General features: G+C 39.6%; 1 protein-coding gene and 1 long non-coding RNA gene across 4 annotated transcripts in view; one reads left to right on the top strand and one right to left on the bottom strand.

Moving 5' to 3' along the window:
• Positions 1-1,153: 1,153 nt before the first annotated feature.
• LOC100555879 (flavin-containing monooxygenase 3) overlaps positions 1,154-20,999 on the bottom strand; it is a 40,049-nt gene continuing 20,203 nt past the window's right edge. For both annotated transcript variants that reach the window (XM_008117825.3, XM_062977800.1), the window contains exons 3-9: positions 17,820-18,008; positions 17,122-17,284; positions 13,578-13,720; positions 11,655-11,854; positions 5,429-5,787; positions 4,011-4,083; positions 1,154-3,311 (exon numbers count right to left, since the gene is read on the bottom strand). In XM_008117825.3, the coding sequence (XP_008116032.1) occupies positions 2,969-3,311; positions 4,011-4,083; positions 5,429-5,787; positions 11,655-11,854; positions 13,578-13,720; positions 17,122-17,284; positions 17,820-18,008 (1,470 nt within the window). In that variant the 3' untranslated portion in view covers positions 1,154-2,968. The remainder of the gene's footprint in view (positions 3,312-4,010; positions 4,084-5,428; positions 5,788-11,654; positions 11,855-13,577; positions 13,721-17,121; positions 17,285-17,819; positions 18,009-20,999) is intronic.
• On the top strand, positions 6,434-20,682 carry LOC134298256 (uncharacterized). 2 transcript variants are annotated; one of them, XR_010005231.1, is made up of 3 exons: positions 6,440-7,445; positions 9,957-10,014; positions 20,613-20,682. It is a non-coding gene; the product is annotated as an uncharacterized LOC134298256 (long non-coding RNA). The 2 variants fall into 2 exon arrangements; XR_010005230.1 differs by lacking the exon at positions 20,613-20,682 and adding an exon at positions 10,362-11,049 and having other exon boundaries at positions 6,434-10,014.

Below are 20,999 nucleotides of genomic sequence, written 5' to 3'. Positions count from 1 at the left end.
TGGGATGAACATATAGGGAATGGCTATGAGGATGTCAGTTCAAATGTAGAGGAGGTAGATGCTTGGAGGAATGTGACACATGGAATTAGGATGACCAGGCAGCTTTCTGTGGATCTGGAGTTTCAGAATCAATCTGAAGTTCTCTTCTCAGTCAGAGATGATAAGGAACAAGAACACATTAGAGAGGATGAGGGGTTCTTGGACACAGCAGAGTGGTCCTTGATGAATGCATGGGGGATATCTCTGAGGCCTGTTCACAAATGCAGGAGGTATACGATTGGAGAAATGTGACACATAGAAGGAATGTGAAATTGGAGGGATTTTGAAGGTGTGGGGAAAAAGCTAAAGGATTTTAGTGTACAGATTGTTTTGTCATCTCTCCTCCCAGTTGCACAATGTGGTACAAGAATCGTGAGAAAAAAGATAAGAGGTGAACAACTGGCTCCACAGATGGTGTTGTCAAGAATGTTTTGGTTTCTCGGACCATGGTATATGTTTCAGTTATGATGGGCTTCGGGCACAAGATGGGTTGCACCTCATAGAGAACCTTCTCACATCTCATTATACTTGGTGACTAATCTGGGCAGGCAGATGTCTGAGTGCTGCTTTCAGAGACAGAGGAAACAGTGAAGAACTGGGAAGTTGGTGTTGATTTTTCAGCCATTGGTTGCTGGTTTTTGTCAAGTTTCAAGTAAAGAAAGAAACAATTGTTATCAAACAAATAATTGTCTTTCACATCTGATTATCAGAAAAACTGCTATTAAGGCTTCCAAATATGTACTTGTTTGGCATTTCCCACTTGACATAACAAAAAATAAATCTATTTTGGAACAATGTAAGTTTGTTATCAAAAGCCAGACTTCAAAAGGATGACATCCGAGTCTTCAGATCCATAGGCATTGATAGGGGAGCCTGCATTGACCATATTCCTATTTTCCAGCCATTTTCTCATCTTTATTGACAAATTGGACTCCTCCTTAGGGTCCCCATTGAATTTTCCAACACCCTGAGCACCATTTTGTCTGCCTGTCTGGCACTCATTGTATTGGCCGAAACAGAAACATCAAAGCCCATTTAAACTCATGTCTAGGCTAGATGCATTCCTTTCCGACCACATCCTTCTTCTGGGAATAAACAGACACAAGCCTTCAAATATATCAATGACATTTTATTTCTTTTTCTTGAAACCCAAAGACCAATGGGCAGCAACAACAGACAGCACATCTCAGCTAACCAGCCTGCAGATCCTAATCTGCCATTTCTTGAACTAACCAACACTCAGGGCAGCAGTAGTCCTTTGTTTTAAATGGCAATAAGAATGCTACAAATATTTTTGTATGTTTACACTTAGGAATGCAGACTCCACTGACATCCACATTGGCCAAGGTGAATAATAAATGACTCTGATTTTGTCTTGAGCTCATCTATGTCTCATTTGATCCTTTGGGAGCTTGACACTGGAGTTAATGCATTTTGCCTGAAATGTCAGGACTTTTAACATGCAGTGAAAGATGTTCAAACTGTGATGTGAATCAGATCTTACACAGCTTCTAGAAGAGTCTTTAATGGTGCTATTATTCTGTCCCAAGGTGTTTTTCCAGATTTCAGCATCTACATATAAAGGTGTTTCCCCACTGCTTACCGTATATTTCCTCAAAAAGTCAGTAAATGAAAAAAAAAGGGGGGGGGGTGAAGAAAAGTTACAGACCATTTTTAATTGGTAGGGCTAAACATATCCATCTGTAAGCACTCTCAATCATGGATCTATGTTTGTTTTTCTCTGCACATACATGCTTGTTATGTGTCAGGAGTCATGGCTTAAAATACCATATATACTCAGGTCTCATACTCACCCTTTTTGACTAAATTACAGTCTCTGCCCCCAATGTAGCTCAGTCCCATGAAGTTCCCAACTGGGCCCCAGTTTTAAAGGCCAGTTGGAAATTGTGCAAAGCTGGCAAGTTCACCAACCTCAGCCTGACAAAGTGGCATGGCTTCCCAAATAGCCTCATTCATGCTGCCTGACTCCCTGACATGCTTTACCTATGCTGTTGGGCACATTACATTCAAGAGCAAATCCATTTTTAGCAATGTGCACCTTCAAAACTGAGGTCTGCATTACATTCAATGTCACATTATACTTGAGTGAATACAGTAAGTTGAATATGCCAGTAACTATACTTATGCTGATTTGGCTCATTGAACAAATTAGATATTATTTTATTTATTACTTATTTCATAATATCTGGTTTGCATGTAAAGACCAGTTAGGACACTGTTAAAGAGAAATTGAATTTTGGCTTAAATCTCCAAGTCAGATGAAAGGAACAGGGACAGCAGTTTGCAGGACTTTCTTTTTTTTTGCATGAGGTGCTAAATTATGATTTAGCATTATATAAAAACATGGACTCTATATCTTTCCCAACTTTATTTCACTTTAAAGCTGATCCTTTTTCTTATTTAAACAACATGGCATCACATATAGTTTGGAAATTCTTACTATGTTAAATTAATTGGCCGGTATTCTGTTGGTTAGTCCCAACTGGAATACATCAGGTACTCAATAGTGCATCGGTATGTCATTACATTTCATTGAATCAATGGGTTTACTTCAGTCAGTAGCTGCCTTGCAAAATACACATAAAAGCCCTACCGTGTACAGATAAGTAATCTGTGAACCTTTTTCTTTTTTAAAGAAAATTGGCAGGAGAAAAAGCCTGTGGGGGAAGTTTAATCCTTCCACCCTGTCCATGTTGGGGCTAATATAGATCAAGCCCCATGTTTGCTTGTTAGGTTTCTTTAAAGTAATTTTGTTTACTTAACTGTTGGGGAAAATGCACTGGTCTCTGCATTGTTTACCATTATTTATGGTGACTAGGGTTGATAAGAGCTACAGTCTAATCTTTTCTGTCTATCCCTTGTTTAGCTGATTCCTACACATTCATTTCAGTGTATATTTTATGACCACTCAATTAAAAATCACCCAAAAAACAATGAGAAGTAGTGGGAGGACAAACATTTTGAGCAAAAACTGGAGTGGGGGAGACTTCTCAGTGTTCTGAACAACGCGGGTCCTTGTGGTCTTCAGTGTTCGGTCCCACTGTGTAAGGATGGCATCTTTGGCTCCACTCCACTTCCCTGGCCCTAATAAACGAAACTGGTATGGGGTGCAAGGGCCAAAATAAACTTTCAGGGCCAGTTTAGGAGCTGTCAGAAACAGGCGCAGAATGTTGGGCTTGGCACCTATGTCGGAGGCAAGTTCATCCATGTAGACAATGTAATCTGTTTGTATGGTATCGCTTTGTCCAAACCTTAAAGAAAGGAGAAGCATTTCTGGTAAATGCCTGCCAAAGATGAGCAGGGAAATGTTCAAGAAAACCCCATTTTGTTTCAAGTACGTAAGCTAGATTGGATTTCTATTGGAAAATGATGGCTTGAAAATCAGATACATAGAGTAATAGTTGTTGCTGTATGAATTTAGTGGGGAAAAAACACAAAGATCTACTTGGAGAAATATTATCATATTGCCGACAAAATTATAGTTATCAGATTTTTTTTTTGTAGGGAGGCAAGTATAATAACAAGTATCTGGTATATATTTAGAGCAAATGTGCTCTAAATATATGGGACATGGGTTGTAATTGAGTCAATGAAGAAAAACACTTATTTAACATAAAACTTAGAACTGTGTATTGCCCTAAATAGATTGTTCTATCCTCCCCTATTTTCTTATTTACAGTAACAGTTGTGCCAAGATAAAATGTCAGGAATTAGTAGTTTTTACTGTAATTGGTATATAGTATAGTTCTAGAATTTAAAAAAATGTCTTGTCATTATTGTTTTTTCTTCTAAAACTATCCTGTTGGCAGAAGCGGTGGGCAGTGAGTATAAAAACAGCAAAAAGGACCAACATATTCAATGAAGTCTATAGTTTAACAGTGAAAACTGATCACTTTAGAAAATCAAAATAAATCATCTGCATATAGGACACATTTGTACTTGAAACTTACCACTTTAGCTTCTTCCCCATTTTTTCATTTATGTCATCCATCATACTGCTGACTGAGGGCAGTTTACATAATCCTACACATGAAGAAAGAGTAGTGATTACATCACGTGTTGCACTCTTTCTCATGTGTACAAATAAACACGCAACAACAATCTCTTCTCTGAAAAGAAATAACACATTTCAACGTAAGAAGGCTGGGCTTCCATTGTGTTACTAGGGAATGAATTAGACAAGTTTTGTCTCCGGTGTCAGAAATGTGTAGTTGAATAATATTTAAGAAAGGCACTGCAACTCTTTGTACTTTCTTGTCACTTCCCGGTATAGGCCAATAAAGCCTGGGTTGCAAATAATTTTTAAAATTGCTTGTTCTCCTGTTGTGTCCCCCCCCCCCCAAGTTATCTTATTTTCGTTGTACTAAAACTGAATTTAGGAGGTACAATATTTGTATGAAAACCTATGTGCATCAAATAAAATTAGAAGAAAATCAGCCTGTACTTTGCAGATTGCAGGGATTATTATTTGCTTGAAAAGAAATGGGCTTGCCACAAAATTTTAATAATCCTGATGTGTACTTTATATTCTGGACAAGGGGTGTCAAGACACAATACAGAGAAACAGATTGTTCTTTAATTACAGGGATACAGCAAAGCTCAATGTATCTCTGTTGTGTTGTTGTGTGCCTTCAAGTCATTTCTCACTTCTGGCAACCTTAAGGCAATCCTGTCAGTTTTCTTTTGGTTAGATTTATTCAGAGGGAGTTGCTTTTTCCTTCCTGTAATGCTGAGAGTATGTCTTGTCCAAGATCTGGATAAGCCCAAGACCTGGGTAAGCCATGTAACAGGAGAAAAAGTCCACTATAGAGGTGCATTACTGCTCCTCTCCTTATCTGAGGGCAAAAATAAGAATCTATCAAAGACCCCATGGCATTGTTTTTGTGTGCTGTAAGTCTGAAAATAGTAAAAGTATGGGGAAAAATAGAAAATGCATCAATACAGAATTGGATAAACAGAATACGGGCCATAGCTCTATTTGAGAAAGTAAAATACGAAGTGAAATTAGAGAAAGAAGAAATAAAAGAGAATTTGTTTGATGCCAAATGTAAACCACTCATTAACTATATGTGCCAAAGCAACAGCAAATTCATGTCACCTTAGATCAAGGAATATTTTGGTTAGATGATTAAGGCAAGATATCTCTATTATTAAGAAAATAGGTAAAACAGCAGAGGAAATTTTACTAGAGGACTGAAAGAGAAAATATATGTAAACATCTGTGACTTGGGGAGGGAGGGTGGATGAGAGAATTATAAATAATGAATCATAACCATATTATGACTTTAAAAAAATGTAAGTCAAAGTTCACTTGACAACAAATAACAACAAATCTTGATTTTGTGTTCAAAGGGGATACTATACTAACCCTTGAATACTCTCGTGGACCAGCGAGCCTGAAGATCAGCGGTTGGGATAGTTGCTCCAAGGGACTGGACTAAACCAATTACTGCCAAGGTGGGTTTTTCCAGCCTAGGGGGAAGGATGCTTTTGTACAGAGTAACTTCATTGTTGCTGCTCTTGATTATGGAGTTATCATCCATGAAAGGGTAGTAATAGGTGTAGCCTGTGGCAAAAATGATGTAGTCAAGACCTTCCTGCACAGACCCATCCTGAAATATTGCAGAAGTTTCTGTAAACTTTTTCACATTGGGCTTCACTACAACAGTCCCACATATAATGCGACTTGGCAGGTCATCGTTGAAGACTGGCTCCTTACGTAGAGTTCTAAGAGGAGAAATAAGAGGCATTATTGTCAATGAGCTCCTTCAGAGTGAGCTTTGAAGTCAGGCCAATATTATTGATATTCAGTGCTTCCATGAGGGGAAAGAACACATTATTTACCTCCAACTATTGTTCTTTTCAGTGGTCATCTGTGCCCACATATGCCTCACACAATTCGGTCTCATACATGCACCCGTGCAGTAGCACTGTTCTCCTAGGTTCCAGTATGTACACAGTTTTGAAAGTGGTTCCCCCAGTTCAGATGTCTGTAAGAAGGATCAGTGGACCTGAAAGGAAGGTGAGGACGGGGATGAGGACAGGTTTGTGTGAGGGCACAGACGACCCTTCAAAGAACTACAGTTACAGGTAACCAACCTGTTCTTCATCATAGTCTTTATGGTTTACACAATTAGGTTGATTAGCTAGCTTCCCAGTGGAGGAGGGCTAGGTCAACTGACAATGGACGAGATCACTTCCCTACCAAAATCAGCTTGTGCATGAACAAAATCTGTGTCACTCCAGGATATAAGAGTGATGTGCAGAGGGCTTTCAGGATGCCAGAAGGATAGAGAGGATGTGGTTATCTATATTATGTGAAGGGTCCAGACAATGAGGTGAAGAGCAAGAATGGGTGCTGCACTTGGTCTGGGTGGGGTGTGGGTCTGATAGGGAAGATGAGGTACTTCCTGTGGGAGAGATTTAGGAGCATCAAGAACCAAAATTATCTCAGCTACCATGGAGTGAGGCGGATACAGTTTGCAGAGCCATCCTGTATCTTCACTAGTACTTTCATGAAGAGAGAGCAAAGGAGGGAAGCCCTTCAGCCCCAAAAGAATGTGTCTCCCAAGGGGGTTGGCCATGACTGCTTCTTGTGCAAAAGTGGTGACATTTGTGGTTAGTCACAGAAGCAAACATGTCTATGGCTAGTAGACTCCACCGTTTTACTATTGGTGGGAAAATGGTGTCATGAAGGGACAATTTGTGGGGGTTTGTTATCAATCAGATGAAGGAATGTGGTGGAGGTAAGAAGACTGAGGAGCTGTATGATTAGTCTCTCTGGAACCAATGTTATGAATCAGATCTGAGCAATAAGGATGAAGATGGGTCTCCTCCTCCCCACCTCCTCCATGGGAGGAATGTCTGAGCAGATTTGGAATCAAGGCTGGGTGGATGTACAGAAGGATCTGAGAGAGGAAAAGGTGGGACTCTTGGCATTCAGCTGAATGCCTAGATCTCAAGAAAAGAGAGTGTGTATGATGAATGGATTGAATGAATTGTAGGTTTGAGGTCTGGCAAGGCTGAAAACACCATCCTAAAAATGAAACCTGGAAAACTGCATTATGGAGAACAAACGAGGTGAATAATTTTATGAACAGTGGTATGAAAAGTGCTAATGAAAAAACTGCTGAACTAACCTGAGAACTTTAGGGTGTAAATAACCGATGCTTACATAGTCAAAGATAATGACATTTTAAGAAAGAAACTAAACAACCTATCTGTTCTGGCTCCAGGAGGTCTGAGCTGAATGACAGAGGTTATCTGAACAACCAAATAATGGATAACCAAAATCGCTACATAAGGAGACCCTCCTCTGCCTTATTGTGTTTGTGCCAGATTTGCAGAGATGCAGCGCTGTCCACCTGCCTCCTTCCTCCCAACATGTTTGATCAACTGAATTGAGAGGGGATGGTGTATATGAATGATGAAAGTATATGAGTGAATGTTGGAGTATATGTGATGTTTCCCCTTTGTCTGTGTAACCAATATTATAAAACCTAAGAAAGGTAACCAAAGGTAAGTACTATGCCAAGCAAGCCTATTCTTCAGGGCTCATCAACCTTAGCAAATGGATCAAGAATTTACCCCCTGATTTTCCCTGAGAAAAAGAAACATTCATGGGTATTATGTGTGGATCCTTCTGTCCACATGAGGTGCAGCAGTTGAATATGGCCTTCAAGACAATTAAAGATAGCAGGAAAAGTTGGTGGCCAGGGGGAAGAGATGGAAGTGTTATATGAAAAGTGAAACAGAAAGTAGCTACTCAATATCTAAAAAGAATTGCACAATGGGGAAAATAAACTGGAAGAACCAGCTTTCAGTGCTATATATATATAGTGCCACTTTGGAAGGGCAGAGCTACTACCAAAAAGCTGCTCAGCTTTGGAACATTCCTTGGATGGATTTGTGAATGTGTGGCATTCAAATCTGTGAAGCACAGAGACCATGAAACAGAAAATTGCACTTGACAAAGCTCCCCATCATGCTTTTGCATAGTTCTAAAAGAAATTACCCTATGAGAGACAAGTTAATGTTGGAAACTGTTCATTGAATTGAAGCGTACAGGTGTTAAATGAAGAAAAGTGTGTTACAGAAAAGTGTTAAACTGCATTAGTGTATTTTTGATACATGAGGATTAAAATGGCTCTAAAGGGATTGGAGTTTTCAGATCTCTGGTCTAGATCCTGAGCCTTCATTTTTATGTTATTTCCTGGCAGAAGACAAGCATGTAACTTCTCCAGTTTTAGTAGGTTCTGCTCCAGGCAAGAGGAAAGGCTATCTGCAAATCTCCAACTCCAACATCAGCTTTGCTCCTATGTATTTATCTCATTGGCTTTACTTTCCCCTTCTAGTCATTGCTGTACCAGACTTACCCTCTGCTTGCTTTGTCTTCTGTCTAGAACCAAGTCCCTTTTCCTGTCTTCCAAAGTAAGTGATAAGGAATACTTTCATTTCACCTTGATCTGGGAACAATCCCCTCGGCCTTTCAACACAGTCATGTAACCCAGAATATCAAGGCAGAAAATCCCACAATATCTGCTTTGAACTGGGTTATCCGAGTCCATACTGTCATATAGTCCAATTCAAAGCAGATAATGTGGGATTTTATTCAGCTGTGTGGAAGGGACCTCAGTTAAAACTTCGGCCATCATTTCCAAATAGGAGAATATGTTATTCTCTCTCCTTCCCTCCCTCCCTCCCTCTGTGTGTGTGTGTACTTGAATGACAAAGTTTAAGCAACTATGGTTAGAACTTATTATGTATAAAACTTCTGGGTTTATCCCTAAGTTTCAAGGTTTGGCCCAGAAACCTTAGAGCTCAGGAGGATCTTGAAATGGCAACTCTAAAAGACAAAGCAAAACACTTGTTTACATTAGCATTAATGTGTGAGAGAAAACAAGAGATGACATATGACACCTGTAACAAATTTACTGTGGCGTAAGCTTTTATAAACTACAAAGGGCTTAAATCTGATAACTTGACTAGAATAAAACCACTGAAACAATGGGTGTTGATTCAAAATTCAACCACTGATTGGATGGGACTTCTCTAGTTAGAACTAACAAACAGGATGCTAATGTGCTAAGAACATGGATATCTGGAAGGCAAGTGGAGCAGAGCGAAGCCACAGCCTCAGTGGAGCAAAACATACCTTTTTGCTGGGCTTGGGGCTCAAAGACCAGTTGAATTTTGCTTTAGGTACAAAGGGAAGGAAGGAATACCAACAGCAACCTCCAAAAATTTTTAGTACTGCCAAAGTACCCAGATTCTAACACAAGGAGTCACGGAAAGAAAAAAAAATGTTCAAACTATCACCATCTTGCCTATTTGTGTTTTGCAAACAAGCTCTGCAGAAATTATCTTCCTTCTAATTGCAAGCATTCATTTATATTTTATTAAGAGGGAAACTAACAAGCTGTGCCCCACAAACCTTTCTTTTCTACTCTTGAAGCATATAATGAAAAGAGCTCCGTGAGATTGTGAGAGGGAAGAGAAAAGCCATTGGCTGCATACCTCAAAGTTTTAAAAACTAATTGTGATACTAAAGGAAGCGGTATCAAATTATTATTTCTCCAATAAATGATTTGATATCACTTAATTAGAAAGAACTTTAACTCGTAACCTACAATTTTAAGAACACAATACTTTTTGTGGTTGTGACTGACTACAGCTCCTTTACAGCATGGAGCTGCTGGGACAGAAGGTTAAAAGGCAGCGCCGTCTGCTGGCTGCAAGTCTTGACAACAAGAGAAGAAAAATGATTTGTGGTAATGTAAATGTGGGTTTTAAAGCAGGAAGCATTTTTCTTCTCCTGTTTTCCACTCTGGAGGTACTTTTTCTTTTCAAAACCTTCTGTGTATTTTGTCTTATAACCCCTCCTTTTTTGTCCTCAGGGAATGATATTGGATTACAAAACCAACATCAAATCTTTCCCTTTCAACGTATGTCCAGGTAAGTATATATTTGGCCATTTTTGTGGTGGATAAAAAAACAAAACCTATATTTGAAAACTGTGGTAGATACTTGCAACAGAATGGGGAAATGTTTTTATGAATAATCAGCTTTTAGTTTTAACTCTTTTTTCTTTTATACTGTCTTTTTGTCTCTTTGTATAAAACAGTGTTGCCCCCCCCAATGTGGGCTAAGATCGTTTTTTGTCTTGGAATTTAATATTTTAATCCATTAATGTTCTATTGGCTTTGTGTGTGTATGTGTTTAAACCTTTGTTGAATAGTATATTGTTATTTCTTCCTATTACTTTGATATTTTCATTTATTTATTTATTTATTTATTTACAGCATTTATATTCCACCCTTCTCACCCCGAAGGGGACTCAGGGCAGATCACATTACACATATAGGCAAACATTCAATGCCTTTTAACATGGAACAAAGACAAGACAAACATGAACTCCGAGCGGGCCTCGAACTCATGACCTCCTGGTCAGAGTGATTCATTGCAGCTGGTTGCAGCTGGCTTGCTCTCCAGCCTGTGCCACAGCCCGGGCCCATTTGATTCTTCTTATAAGGGATTAATCTGGACTACGATCAACATGTCTTGATAATTTCATGATATTATCATTAATATATTTTTGTTTTTGTGATGTAGCATGGATTTTGGTTTTTAAATTCATTGTTTACATTTTGGCTGTCCTCTTTTTCCAAGGCTTTATTTTTCTGTTTTCAAAAATATCAGTTTGGATTACAATCTGATTAGAAATAAGTAGAGATTTAAGTTGAAGATGTAACTTAAAGATGAAACAGAAATAAAAGAAGAATCAAGAAATGATGAGTTGAACAAGAACCAATACACTAGAAAAAGAGAAAGGGACAGAAATAGAGAGCCCTTCAAAGCACATCAAAAACTGTAAGGCTTTGGAAAGCAGTTGATATGAGTCAAGAGCCTCTTGAGGAAATTCAATCTTTGGGGTATCAAGATGAAAAGAATGGATGCAGAGATAAACTCAGAAATAAAGGAAGCAAAAGATTCTTGGGACAAATGTCTTCTGAAATTAAAATAATTACAACTCAAGTTCAAAATTTGCACAATCAAACTGACAAATTGGAACAAACCTCAGAAAAGTTTGAAAAAATTCAAGATCTCTGATTCTTTGGCTTTAATGGAAGTAACAAAAAGAGAAAATTGGCTGCACTTTAGAGGGATAGAGGAGGACCCAAAGCAAAACGTACATAAATCGATGACCTCAGCAGTGGCTGATTTTTTAAAATTCAATTATATTGCTTGGAAATACTAAGCGATATAATTATACACCAGATTATGCCATTTGCAAGAGGTGAACCAACCTGGCAGGAACAGATGCAGGGATCTTGTTTTCCTTCCCTACACAAAAGAAGACTGAGCTCCACCTGGTTCTAGCACTTGAGGACTGAAAGGAGGCACTCTCTGATCGCATCCTTGTATGTGATTCATACTTGTCTGTATGAGTGTGTGTATGGTTACGACATACTGTTGTGAATCATTTTATAGAAAATGACATCTAACTCTTCAAAATAAAGGTGTCACAAAAAGGTTTCCCACCAATTGGGATCATAAAAACAAAATGGCATAACTTCATCTGTTTGGAACATTACCTGTTCAATGGTATTAGTCCATAATTTTCATGTCTGAACCATCTGTTCATTTGCTTCACATACAACCAGTCAGAAATAGCCGTCGGGAGGGCATTTCTGAGGAATGTTTCAAAGCGAGTTAAAACCAACATATCCCAGGGATAGCCTTCGTCCCAAACACGACGCATTATCCAAGATCCACTTCTAGAGCTGATGAACACCTTTTTCAAAAACAAGCAACATGTGTGTTAAGTGCAGCACAACCTAATCTTTACTCAGTTCGATTGAGACTAGAATAATAATAATAATAATAATAATAATAATAATAATAATAATAATAAATTAATTTTATTGGTTTGTTATGAGTCTTTCGGGCTGTATAGCCATGTTCCAGAAGTTTTCTCACCTGACGTTTCGTCCACATCTGTGGCAGGCATCCTCAGAGGTTGTGAGGATGCTTGCCACACATATAGGCGAAACGTCAGGAGAGAATGCTTCTGAAACATGGCCATACAGCCCGAAAGACTCACAGCAACCCAGTGATTCCAGCCATGAAAGCCTTCGAGGATACAATAATTTTATTTCTTACCCGCCTCTCCTCATGGCTCGCGGCAGGTTACAGAATAATTAAAACACATAAACATTGTTAAAAATTCCAGAAATACACACAGTGTTAGGAACTAACTACTGTAATTAAAATCATTTAGGTTTTGAGTTAACTTGGCAGTTTGCAATCTGTAATAAATCTGCCTAAAACCATCAAAGATGTATGTTAACTAATAAGATCACTAGTTACTGTCTTCAAGACGATGGAGACATGGATCTCTCTCATTCTTATATGTGCCATGCCATGTAATTTAAATCCTAGAAGTATCATCGTATACTTCCCTTTAATGTGTAATACTTCCCTTTAACTTTTCACATATACAGTAGAGTCTCACTTATCCAACACTCGCTTATCCAACGTTCTGGATTATCCAACACATTTTTATAGTCAATGTTTTCAATATATCATGATATTTTGGTGCTAAATTCGTAAATACAGTAATTACTACATAGCTTTACTGTGTATTGAACTACTTTTCTGTCAAATTTGTTGTATAACATGATGTTTTGGTGCTTAATTTGTAAAATCATAACCTAATTTAATGTTTAATAGGCTTTTCCTTAATCTCTCCTTATTATCCAATATATTCGCTTATCCAACGTTCTGCCAGCCTGTTTACATTGGATAAGCGAGACTCTACTGTACAATTAGTGTTGTGACTGAAAATTAACTAAGTCGTGCTCAATTGCTATTTAAATTTAAACTTGAATTCTGTTCAAAAAACATTGCTAGGATAAAACTAGAAACTGGCTCCTCCAACTATCCCGGTTTGGAGCTTGAGAGGGAGGGAAACTGCTGCATGAATTTTTTAAACACCTGTTTCTAACCCATCCTACCAAAAATGCTTCTTTTGCTTTGCTTTTCTATTTCCCTTAGATCTCCCTTGCTTCCGATTATGATGTGATGAGGCCCTCAGGCTGGATGTACGCTTCCATATAATCTGATTTTTGAATCAAAATTATCTGCTTTGAACTGGATATGAGTCTACACTGCCATATAATCCAGTTCAAAGCAGATAATCTGGATTGAGAAATTGGATTATAGATGGGACCACAGTCTGCTCCTAGGAGCCCTACTTTAGCTCAGCATGCTAGGAACAAATTTCTGAATTTCTCAAGGAAAATGATCTGACTGAATTAAAACTCCACATTTCATAATCATTAATTACCCTAGCTGGTAATGCTTCCTAAATCAAACATGTTTAAGTCTATTGGACAGAAACTAAAACCCTTAAAAGGGAACTTTATATATTTCCTTCTGAAATCAATAGGGCTGAACAGTACCTAACATGGGCTGGATTGTGCTAATGATTAAGGACAATGGTAATTTGAAAATACCTGTGCAGCAATGTTACTGAGCTCCACAGCAATGTCACAGCCGGAGTTTCCAAGGCCAATCACCAGAACCTTCTTCCCCTTGAACTTTTCAGGTCCTTTGTAATCTCGGCTGTGGATGAAACTACCCCTAAATTTATCTAAGCCTATATGGAAAAATGAGAAGAAAACAAATATCTCATGGTTAAAAAGATGTAAAATTACAATGGGCCAATGATATTGATGTCCGAAGCGCCAGCATTCAAATTGATTTGAACCCGCAGCGGAGAGTTCCGCAGATCCATCACCAAAGGAACAGAGCGGGACCGCAGCAGACTATTATTAAAAGATCTTTTTTCTTCACTTTCCCCTTCCCTGCACTATGTAACAAATCCCCCCAATAAAAGTAGCATACATTTTATAACAGTAGCACTCTCTATCTGGTTATTTTGTGTCTTTCCTTGACTCCTTCTTTTACATGCAATCCTCCCCCTCCCTCTCTCTCTCCCACCCGTCCGTCCTTTAAACTCTGGCTGAGGCTCCTCCGCCATAGGTTAATACGGCGGATGATACAAATTGGCTCATATCTTTATCAAAATTACCCCTAGCACGCTCTTCTTTTAGTTCTAACCCTTCCTAAGGCTCCTGACCCAAGGACCACCAGCGGAACCAAAATCGGTCCAGTTCTCGGCACCTCATCAGCTGACTGTCAAACGGAACCGACTGCTCTTTCCAAGCCAGACTGCTCTTTTCCAGCCTTATCCCGGACTTTCCTCTCCCCGCGACCCGCGGGATGGTTTTAAGAGATCACTGGTCCTTTTCTGTGAACTGTGGATGGGGGATCGCTCTCCCGCTGGGGAGACATAGTTCTCCAAGGACCTTCACCCTCTCTGCAGCTGCCAGGAGGGTGCCTGGACGGGCGCCCTCCACGTTTCATTCACACCTTAATAATTTTATGAATGAGAAGAACACTCTTCCCCAAAACCTACCCCTGAACTTATGAAATCCTATACTTCCAAAGACTGCAACTCACATGTACCTCTTCCCCATACTATTTCTATGAATTCCTTCCACCACAGATGAACTCTTTTCCCAATGTATCCGTGAATTTTCATATTCTATGAACCTGGACACCCTCATGAATCACTGTTATATGAATTTCTAATCGTTGGGCTAACTTCATGAATTGTAAAATCATGCTGCTAAAACTCCACTTTTATGAATTTCCATGCTGGGCTCTCCAGATGTCATGAACTTCGTTCTTATCAAATATTTTCAATTGTTTATACCATTCATGATTCCCCTTTATGAAATGTAACTCACTTTTATGAATTCTCCCTTATTTCCATGAAATCTATCTATCTGCCTATATGTATTTGTACTCTTTGGAATCCCCGGAAAATATGTATTTTTCCCAGCATGGTTTATATTCCAACTTTATTTTATTTTTCATTTTATTTCATATAATTGTCAAATCATGAAATCAAATAGGAAATATTTTGAACTCAACCTGAACCCCAGAACTTATCCCATTTCCTATGACCCAGGCTTCCCTTCCCAAAAACAAAAGGATAATCTGCCACCGCTAAACCCAATCAAATTCAAATTGCATGGACAATATAGGGCTTGAGTCGCCGAATTTGGAGTGTTGACCTAAAGGTGATTCGCCCCAAGGCAAACATTGTCATATCTCACCCAAAGGAAAATCCAGGACACCTCAGGAAGGCGCCCTGCAGAGCCTGTCAATATGGCTCATCACCACCCATCTTTGCTTCCACCTCTGACACCCCAAGGCATATCTAAAATCTGTATACGTGACAGAAACCCGGACACCCTTGATTGCTGCCATTAATAAATTAATCACCCTTTAGAAATCAGTCTAGCAGGACTTAATCCGATAGTTCCTGCCCTGTCACCTCATTGTTTCAACAACTCCCGCCTTCTCTTTCCTGATTGGCCCGAGTAGAGACAAAAGGCAGCTTCCTATTGGGCCAACGGAGCAAGGCGGGAAACGAAAGCCCGCCTCGTTCAACCTTCTAGCCTATCAACGATCAGATGGGCGGGGGAGCAGGGCGGGAAATTCAAAGGGCTGTCAGACTGAAATTTTGTATAAATATGGCTTTATTTTGATTGTATGGTACCCTAATAGACCGAATGATCGCTACTAGAGTCCTCTTCAGCTGAATTGCTCAATAAAGACTCCTTGGCGGATTTTCCTTCAACTTTGGCGGACCTTCTTCATTTCGGCTTCAGGTTGTATTGCGGCTCGTAATTCTCCTTTTGGCTTCGCCAAGGTCCGTTCTCTCAGGACCGGATCGGGTCTCTCCTTAAGGGCCCGATCCCCTAAAACGCGGTCGACAACAATATCCACTGGAATTTGGTTCCAGGACCTTTCTCCAAAATTAATGGATGCACAGGTTCCATTACATGCAATAGGATAGTAAAATGGTATTTCTTATGTAAAATAGGGAAATTAATGTTACTTTACTTTCAACTCAAGAATGGAAAATGGAACGTCGGTGAACAGCAAAAGAGATTTAAATGTTCATTTAAAGCTAACCTTAAAAAATGTGGAATAAACACCAAAAACTGGGAAGCTCTGACACTTGAGCATAGTAGTAGGATGTCAACTGTTACCAATAGAAAAGGTAAAGGGTTTTCCCCTGACATTAAGTCTAGTCATGTCCAACACTGGGGGTTGCTGCTCAACTCCATTTCTAAGCCAAAGAGCCTGCAATGTCCGTAGACTTCTCCAAGGTCATGTGGCTGGCCTGACTGCATGGAGCGCTGTTACCTTCCCACCGGAGCGGTACCTATTGATCTACTCACATTTGCATTTTTTTAAACTGCTAGGTTGGCAGAAACTGGGGCTAACAGCGGGAGCTCACTCTGCTCCCTGGATTCGAACCCCCAACCTTTTGGTCAGCAAGTTCAGTAACTCACTGGTTTAACCCACTGCGCCACTGGGGGCTCGTGTTACCAATAGTGCTGTGGATTTTGAGAACGTACAAGTAGAGAACAAAAGAAAGAAAAGTGCCAAGAGGAAGGTGCATCAAGCAAACCCTTGTTGGGACCACCTTCCATCTGGAAATATATGTCATCTCTATGAAAGAGCTTGCGAATCCAGAATAGGTCTCTACAGTCACTTAGGGCCAAGACTACCCCTGGAAAGCAATCATACCAGGCCACGAGTGACAGCCAATTATGATGATGATGGAAGCCAGTCATCTGGTGATTAAAAGTGTACTTAAATTACGGTAATCAATGTATTTGGGAAACCAAATAAGCTTGAAGTGTACACCATTAAGCTGTCTTTAATATGTACACCAACCTTTCAGGGTCTAGAGCAGGTCTGCACAACCTGTGGCCCTCCAGATGTTTTGGACTTCAGCTCCCAAGAACTCTTGATAATTGGAACAGCTGGCTAGAGCTTCCGGGAGTTAGAGGCCCAAATACCCGGAGGGCCACAGGTTGTGCAGGTCTGATTTACAGTAAAGTTTCACAGTCCTAGTGCGACAGCAGAGACAAGCAGAAACTGTAATTTATTCATTTACAAAATGATACTTACCAGGGAAGCTGTCAACTGGTATATTTGGAGAAACATGATGTCCAGAGCAAATCATAACAGCATCAAATATGGCTGTTTCCATCTTTCCATCTTTCTCTGTTATGACATCCCATTGCCCAGTTACAGGGAAATCTGGGCGCTTCTTAATTTTGCTCACAAGAGTCTTGGAAAAAAGGGTGAAAGGTTTTTACTATTGTTTTGAATCCAAACCGAATAGACATACATATTTGTTGTTATCAAATTAATAGTGCAAAAGCAGTTCATGGTTTGGAATACTGGAAGCTGCAGTCCCAACAATTTAAATTATTGCACATTGCATTTTCAATTGAGACATGCCACTTCTTATACATTTATCAAGCAGATGAAGCCTAAAAATCTACTTCTACTGAAATCAACCTCAATTAATCAGTGACATAGACAACACACGTGGCCTCATATGAACCCGATCCCCCATTACACTTGAAATAGTCCTGTCAAGAGAGGAATTTTTCCAGGTAACTCCATCTATCACTGTCTTTTAGCAATGGATATTTACATTTTCAAATGCTCTGGGTCTAACTTTCCCCTTACAAAAAAAAACTTGCCCTATTGCAAGAAACTGTTATACCATCAGATGTAACTATCACGGCATTCTTGTCCTCCTGGGTCCCGGTGGACTCATACATCTCTCGGTCATCTGTTAGGTTTTAGTATCTTACCTTAAATTGTATGTATTTTAAAAGATCAAAGTGCTTGGCAAACATCTGGATATATTCCTGAAGCTTTGAGTTGTGCATATAATTTGGAAAATTCTCTGGGAAAGGGAAGTCTGGGTAGCATGTCATTTCTTTGCATGAGTTGGTGAATACTGAGGGGTAAATGCTGGCTCTGCCTTCCTCTGGAGTCTCCTAAGAGAGAAGGGAAAACAAACATGTGCAGCTTAAAGAAGCTCCTGTTAAAGAAACATGGTTCTGAGATACAAAAATCCATACATTTAAAATCAGTTTTTGGCATGCAACATGTCCAATTTTCCTCCTGACAAAATATGGATTTTTCTTATGCCTTCTTTGAATATATTGATACCTAAAACATTCACAGTGAAGTGGTGGTGACTCTAATTCACAACTGTTCATAGAAACTAGTCTAACTTTAGATGTATTGGGAGTAAAAGTTTTATTCCTGAATCATGTAATCACAAGAGACTATTTTCATGTTCTTTCTACAAAAAACAACATAGAATAATAGACTTGGAAGAGACTTCATGGGCCATCCAATCCAACCCCCTGCCAAGAAGCAGAAAAATCACATTCAAAGCACTCCCACCAGCCTCTCTTTAAAAGCCTCTGAAGAAGGAACTTCTATCACACTCTGGGGAAGAGAGTTCCACTGCTGAACAGCTCTCTCTCTCAGTCAGGAAGTTCTTCCTAATGTTCAGGTGGAAATTCCTTTCCTGTAGTTTGAAGTCATTGTTCCACATCCTAGTCTCCTGGGCAGCAGAAAACAAGCTTGCTTCCTCCTCCCTATTACTTCCCTCCCTATGACTTGCCCTATGACAGGACAGATGTACTTTGTTGCTCCCAAATAGGTGGAAAATGTAATGCATTTCATTTACAGCCTTTGGGTCCAGTCACCTTATGCCCATGAAAGATGTGGCCTCTATCAGTACTGATCCATCCTCTAAACCCGCTTCTCCCAATGCACATCAACATAACTTTCTCAGTTATAAAGGGATGGCTGAAGGTGCTTTATGAGTCCTTCTAAGCCGCTTGCAAGTATTAGAACTGAACACTTGATTTTTTAAAAAGGGGGTTCTTATAAGCTTTCAGTGTCAGTATTTACAATAAAACATTCAACATCTTGCAAGTGTGAACTGGTGCACTTAACAATAAATCATCACAGTGACGTGGAAAGAAGAGAATAAAGGAAGGGCCTCTGCTTTTTTCTAAGTATGCTTTCCTATGTAAAGATGGGCATAAAGAGGGTTAGAAAATTCCTTTTCTGTCCCTCTAATGCAGTGGTTCACTTCAACTCCCAGAAATCCTAATAGCTGGTAAACTGGCTGGGATTTCTGGGAGTTGTAGGCCAAAACACCTGGAGACCCACAGGTTGAGAACCACTGCTCTAATGCAGTGGTTCCCAACGTTTGGTCCTCCAGGTGTTTTGGACTTCAATTCCTAACAGCTGGAAAGCTGGCTGAGATTTCTGAGAGTTGTAATCCAGAACACCTGGAGGACCAAACATTGGGAACCACTGCATTAGATGTTGGAAACTACTGCTCTAATACCAATATTGGATTACTGCTCAAATGAGCTGATGGTAACATGAAGCTGTGGGCCATGTGCTTATAGTTCTGTGCAAGATTATTCCATACAGGCAGAGGCGGTCCAACCATAAGGCGAAATAGGCATTTGCCTGTGGCGCCATCGTCCCGGGGGCACCATTGTCCTGGGAGGAGGGCACCACTCTCCACCTCCTTCTCTTTTGGGCCTTCCGGCAGCCACGCTGGGCCTCCCGGTGCCCGTGCTGGGCTTTCCGGCCGGCGCAGACCCACCTTCGCACCATGGGAGCCCACCTTTGGGGCCTTCAGAGATTGTGAGGTCTGTGGGAACTTGGAAGCTAGGTATGTGGGGTTTATATATCTGTAGAAGGTCCAGGGTGAGAGAAAGAACTTTTCTTTGAAGCAGGTGTGAATGTTGTAATTAATCACCTTGATTAGCATTTAATGGCCCTGTGGCTTCAAGGCCTGGCTTCTTCTTGCCTGGGAGAATCTTTTTTTGGGAGGAGTTAGCTGTCCCTGATTGTTTACTGTCTGGATTTCTTCTGTTTTCAGAGTGTTGTTCTTTATTTATTGTCCTGATTTTAGAGGTTTTTTTTTTTTAATACTGAGGGCTATCTGGGTTATCTAAGTCCACACTGCCCTATATCCCTGTTCAATGTTTAGTGCTAAATTTGCAAATATAGTAATTCCTACATAACATTACCATGTATTGAACTGCTTTTTCTATTGATTTGTTGTAAAACATGATGTTTTGGTGCTTAATTTTTAAAATCATAATGTAATTTGATGTTTTATAGGCTTTTCCTTTATACTTCCTTATTATCCAACATTTTCGCTTATCCAACGCTTTTATTTTTCAGTGATTGGTTTGGGGGGGCGCCAAAATTCTGTTCGCCTACACTTGAAAAATACCTAGGGCCGGCTCTGCATACAGGTAGTCCCAGAGTTACAAACATCCAACTTACATAGCTAAGAATGGGGGTGAGACAACAGGAAGTGAACGAAATCTATATCTATGAAGGGAAATTCATTCCTGAAAGATTTATCATGAGGAAAAGATGTCTCACCTGAAGCTTTCTGACCAATCCTTATTTCTACAAGCCAATTTTTTCAAAATTTAGTTACACTATTTAACACGATTTTTGTTCATGGGTTATAAATGTCATTTCTTAATTGGTTCTATCATAAAAACATGGGAAAAGTTTATTAAAGTGCAAAAACTTTGTTTTTGTAGGACATCCTGCATCACATTTTGCTATAGTTTCTCAATGAATATCTCGTGGAGTTTTAACCAATTCAGCATACAAAAAAATGCAGCAGACAAAATTTGCAGCAGACAAAAAAATGAAGTTTCTGGAGTATAACAGCTACTTTCCAAGTAAGTACCGCACAATTAAACAGGAAATAACACTTTCAAATCAGGAACAGATTTATTTTTTTCAAATTTTGTTACATAATGTTATCACAGGGACAGAAAGTGAATGAAATCTTCTGAACAGGGGCACAGAGAGCAAAACAAACACCACAGGGATGTTAACCTTTATGCTATCCAAAGCTATCCAAATTCAACTTAAGAACAAACCTACAGAACCGGTCTTGTTTGTAACTTGAGGACGGCCTG

The sequence above is a fragment of the Anolis carolinensis genome, chromosome 4 (assembly GCF_035594765.1).
Source record: "Anolis carolinensis isolate JA03-04 chromosome 4, rAnoCar3.1.pri, whole genome shotgun sequence".
Lineage (NCBI taxonomy): Eukaryota > Metazoa > Chordata > Lepidosauria > Squamata > Dactyloidae > Anolis > Anolis carolinensis.
Note: the sequence above shows the minus strand (reverse complement) of the source record. Positions and strands in the feature narration are given on the sequence as shown.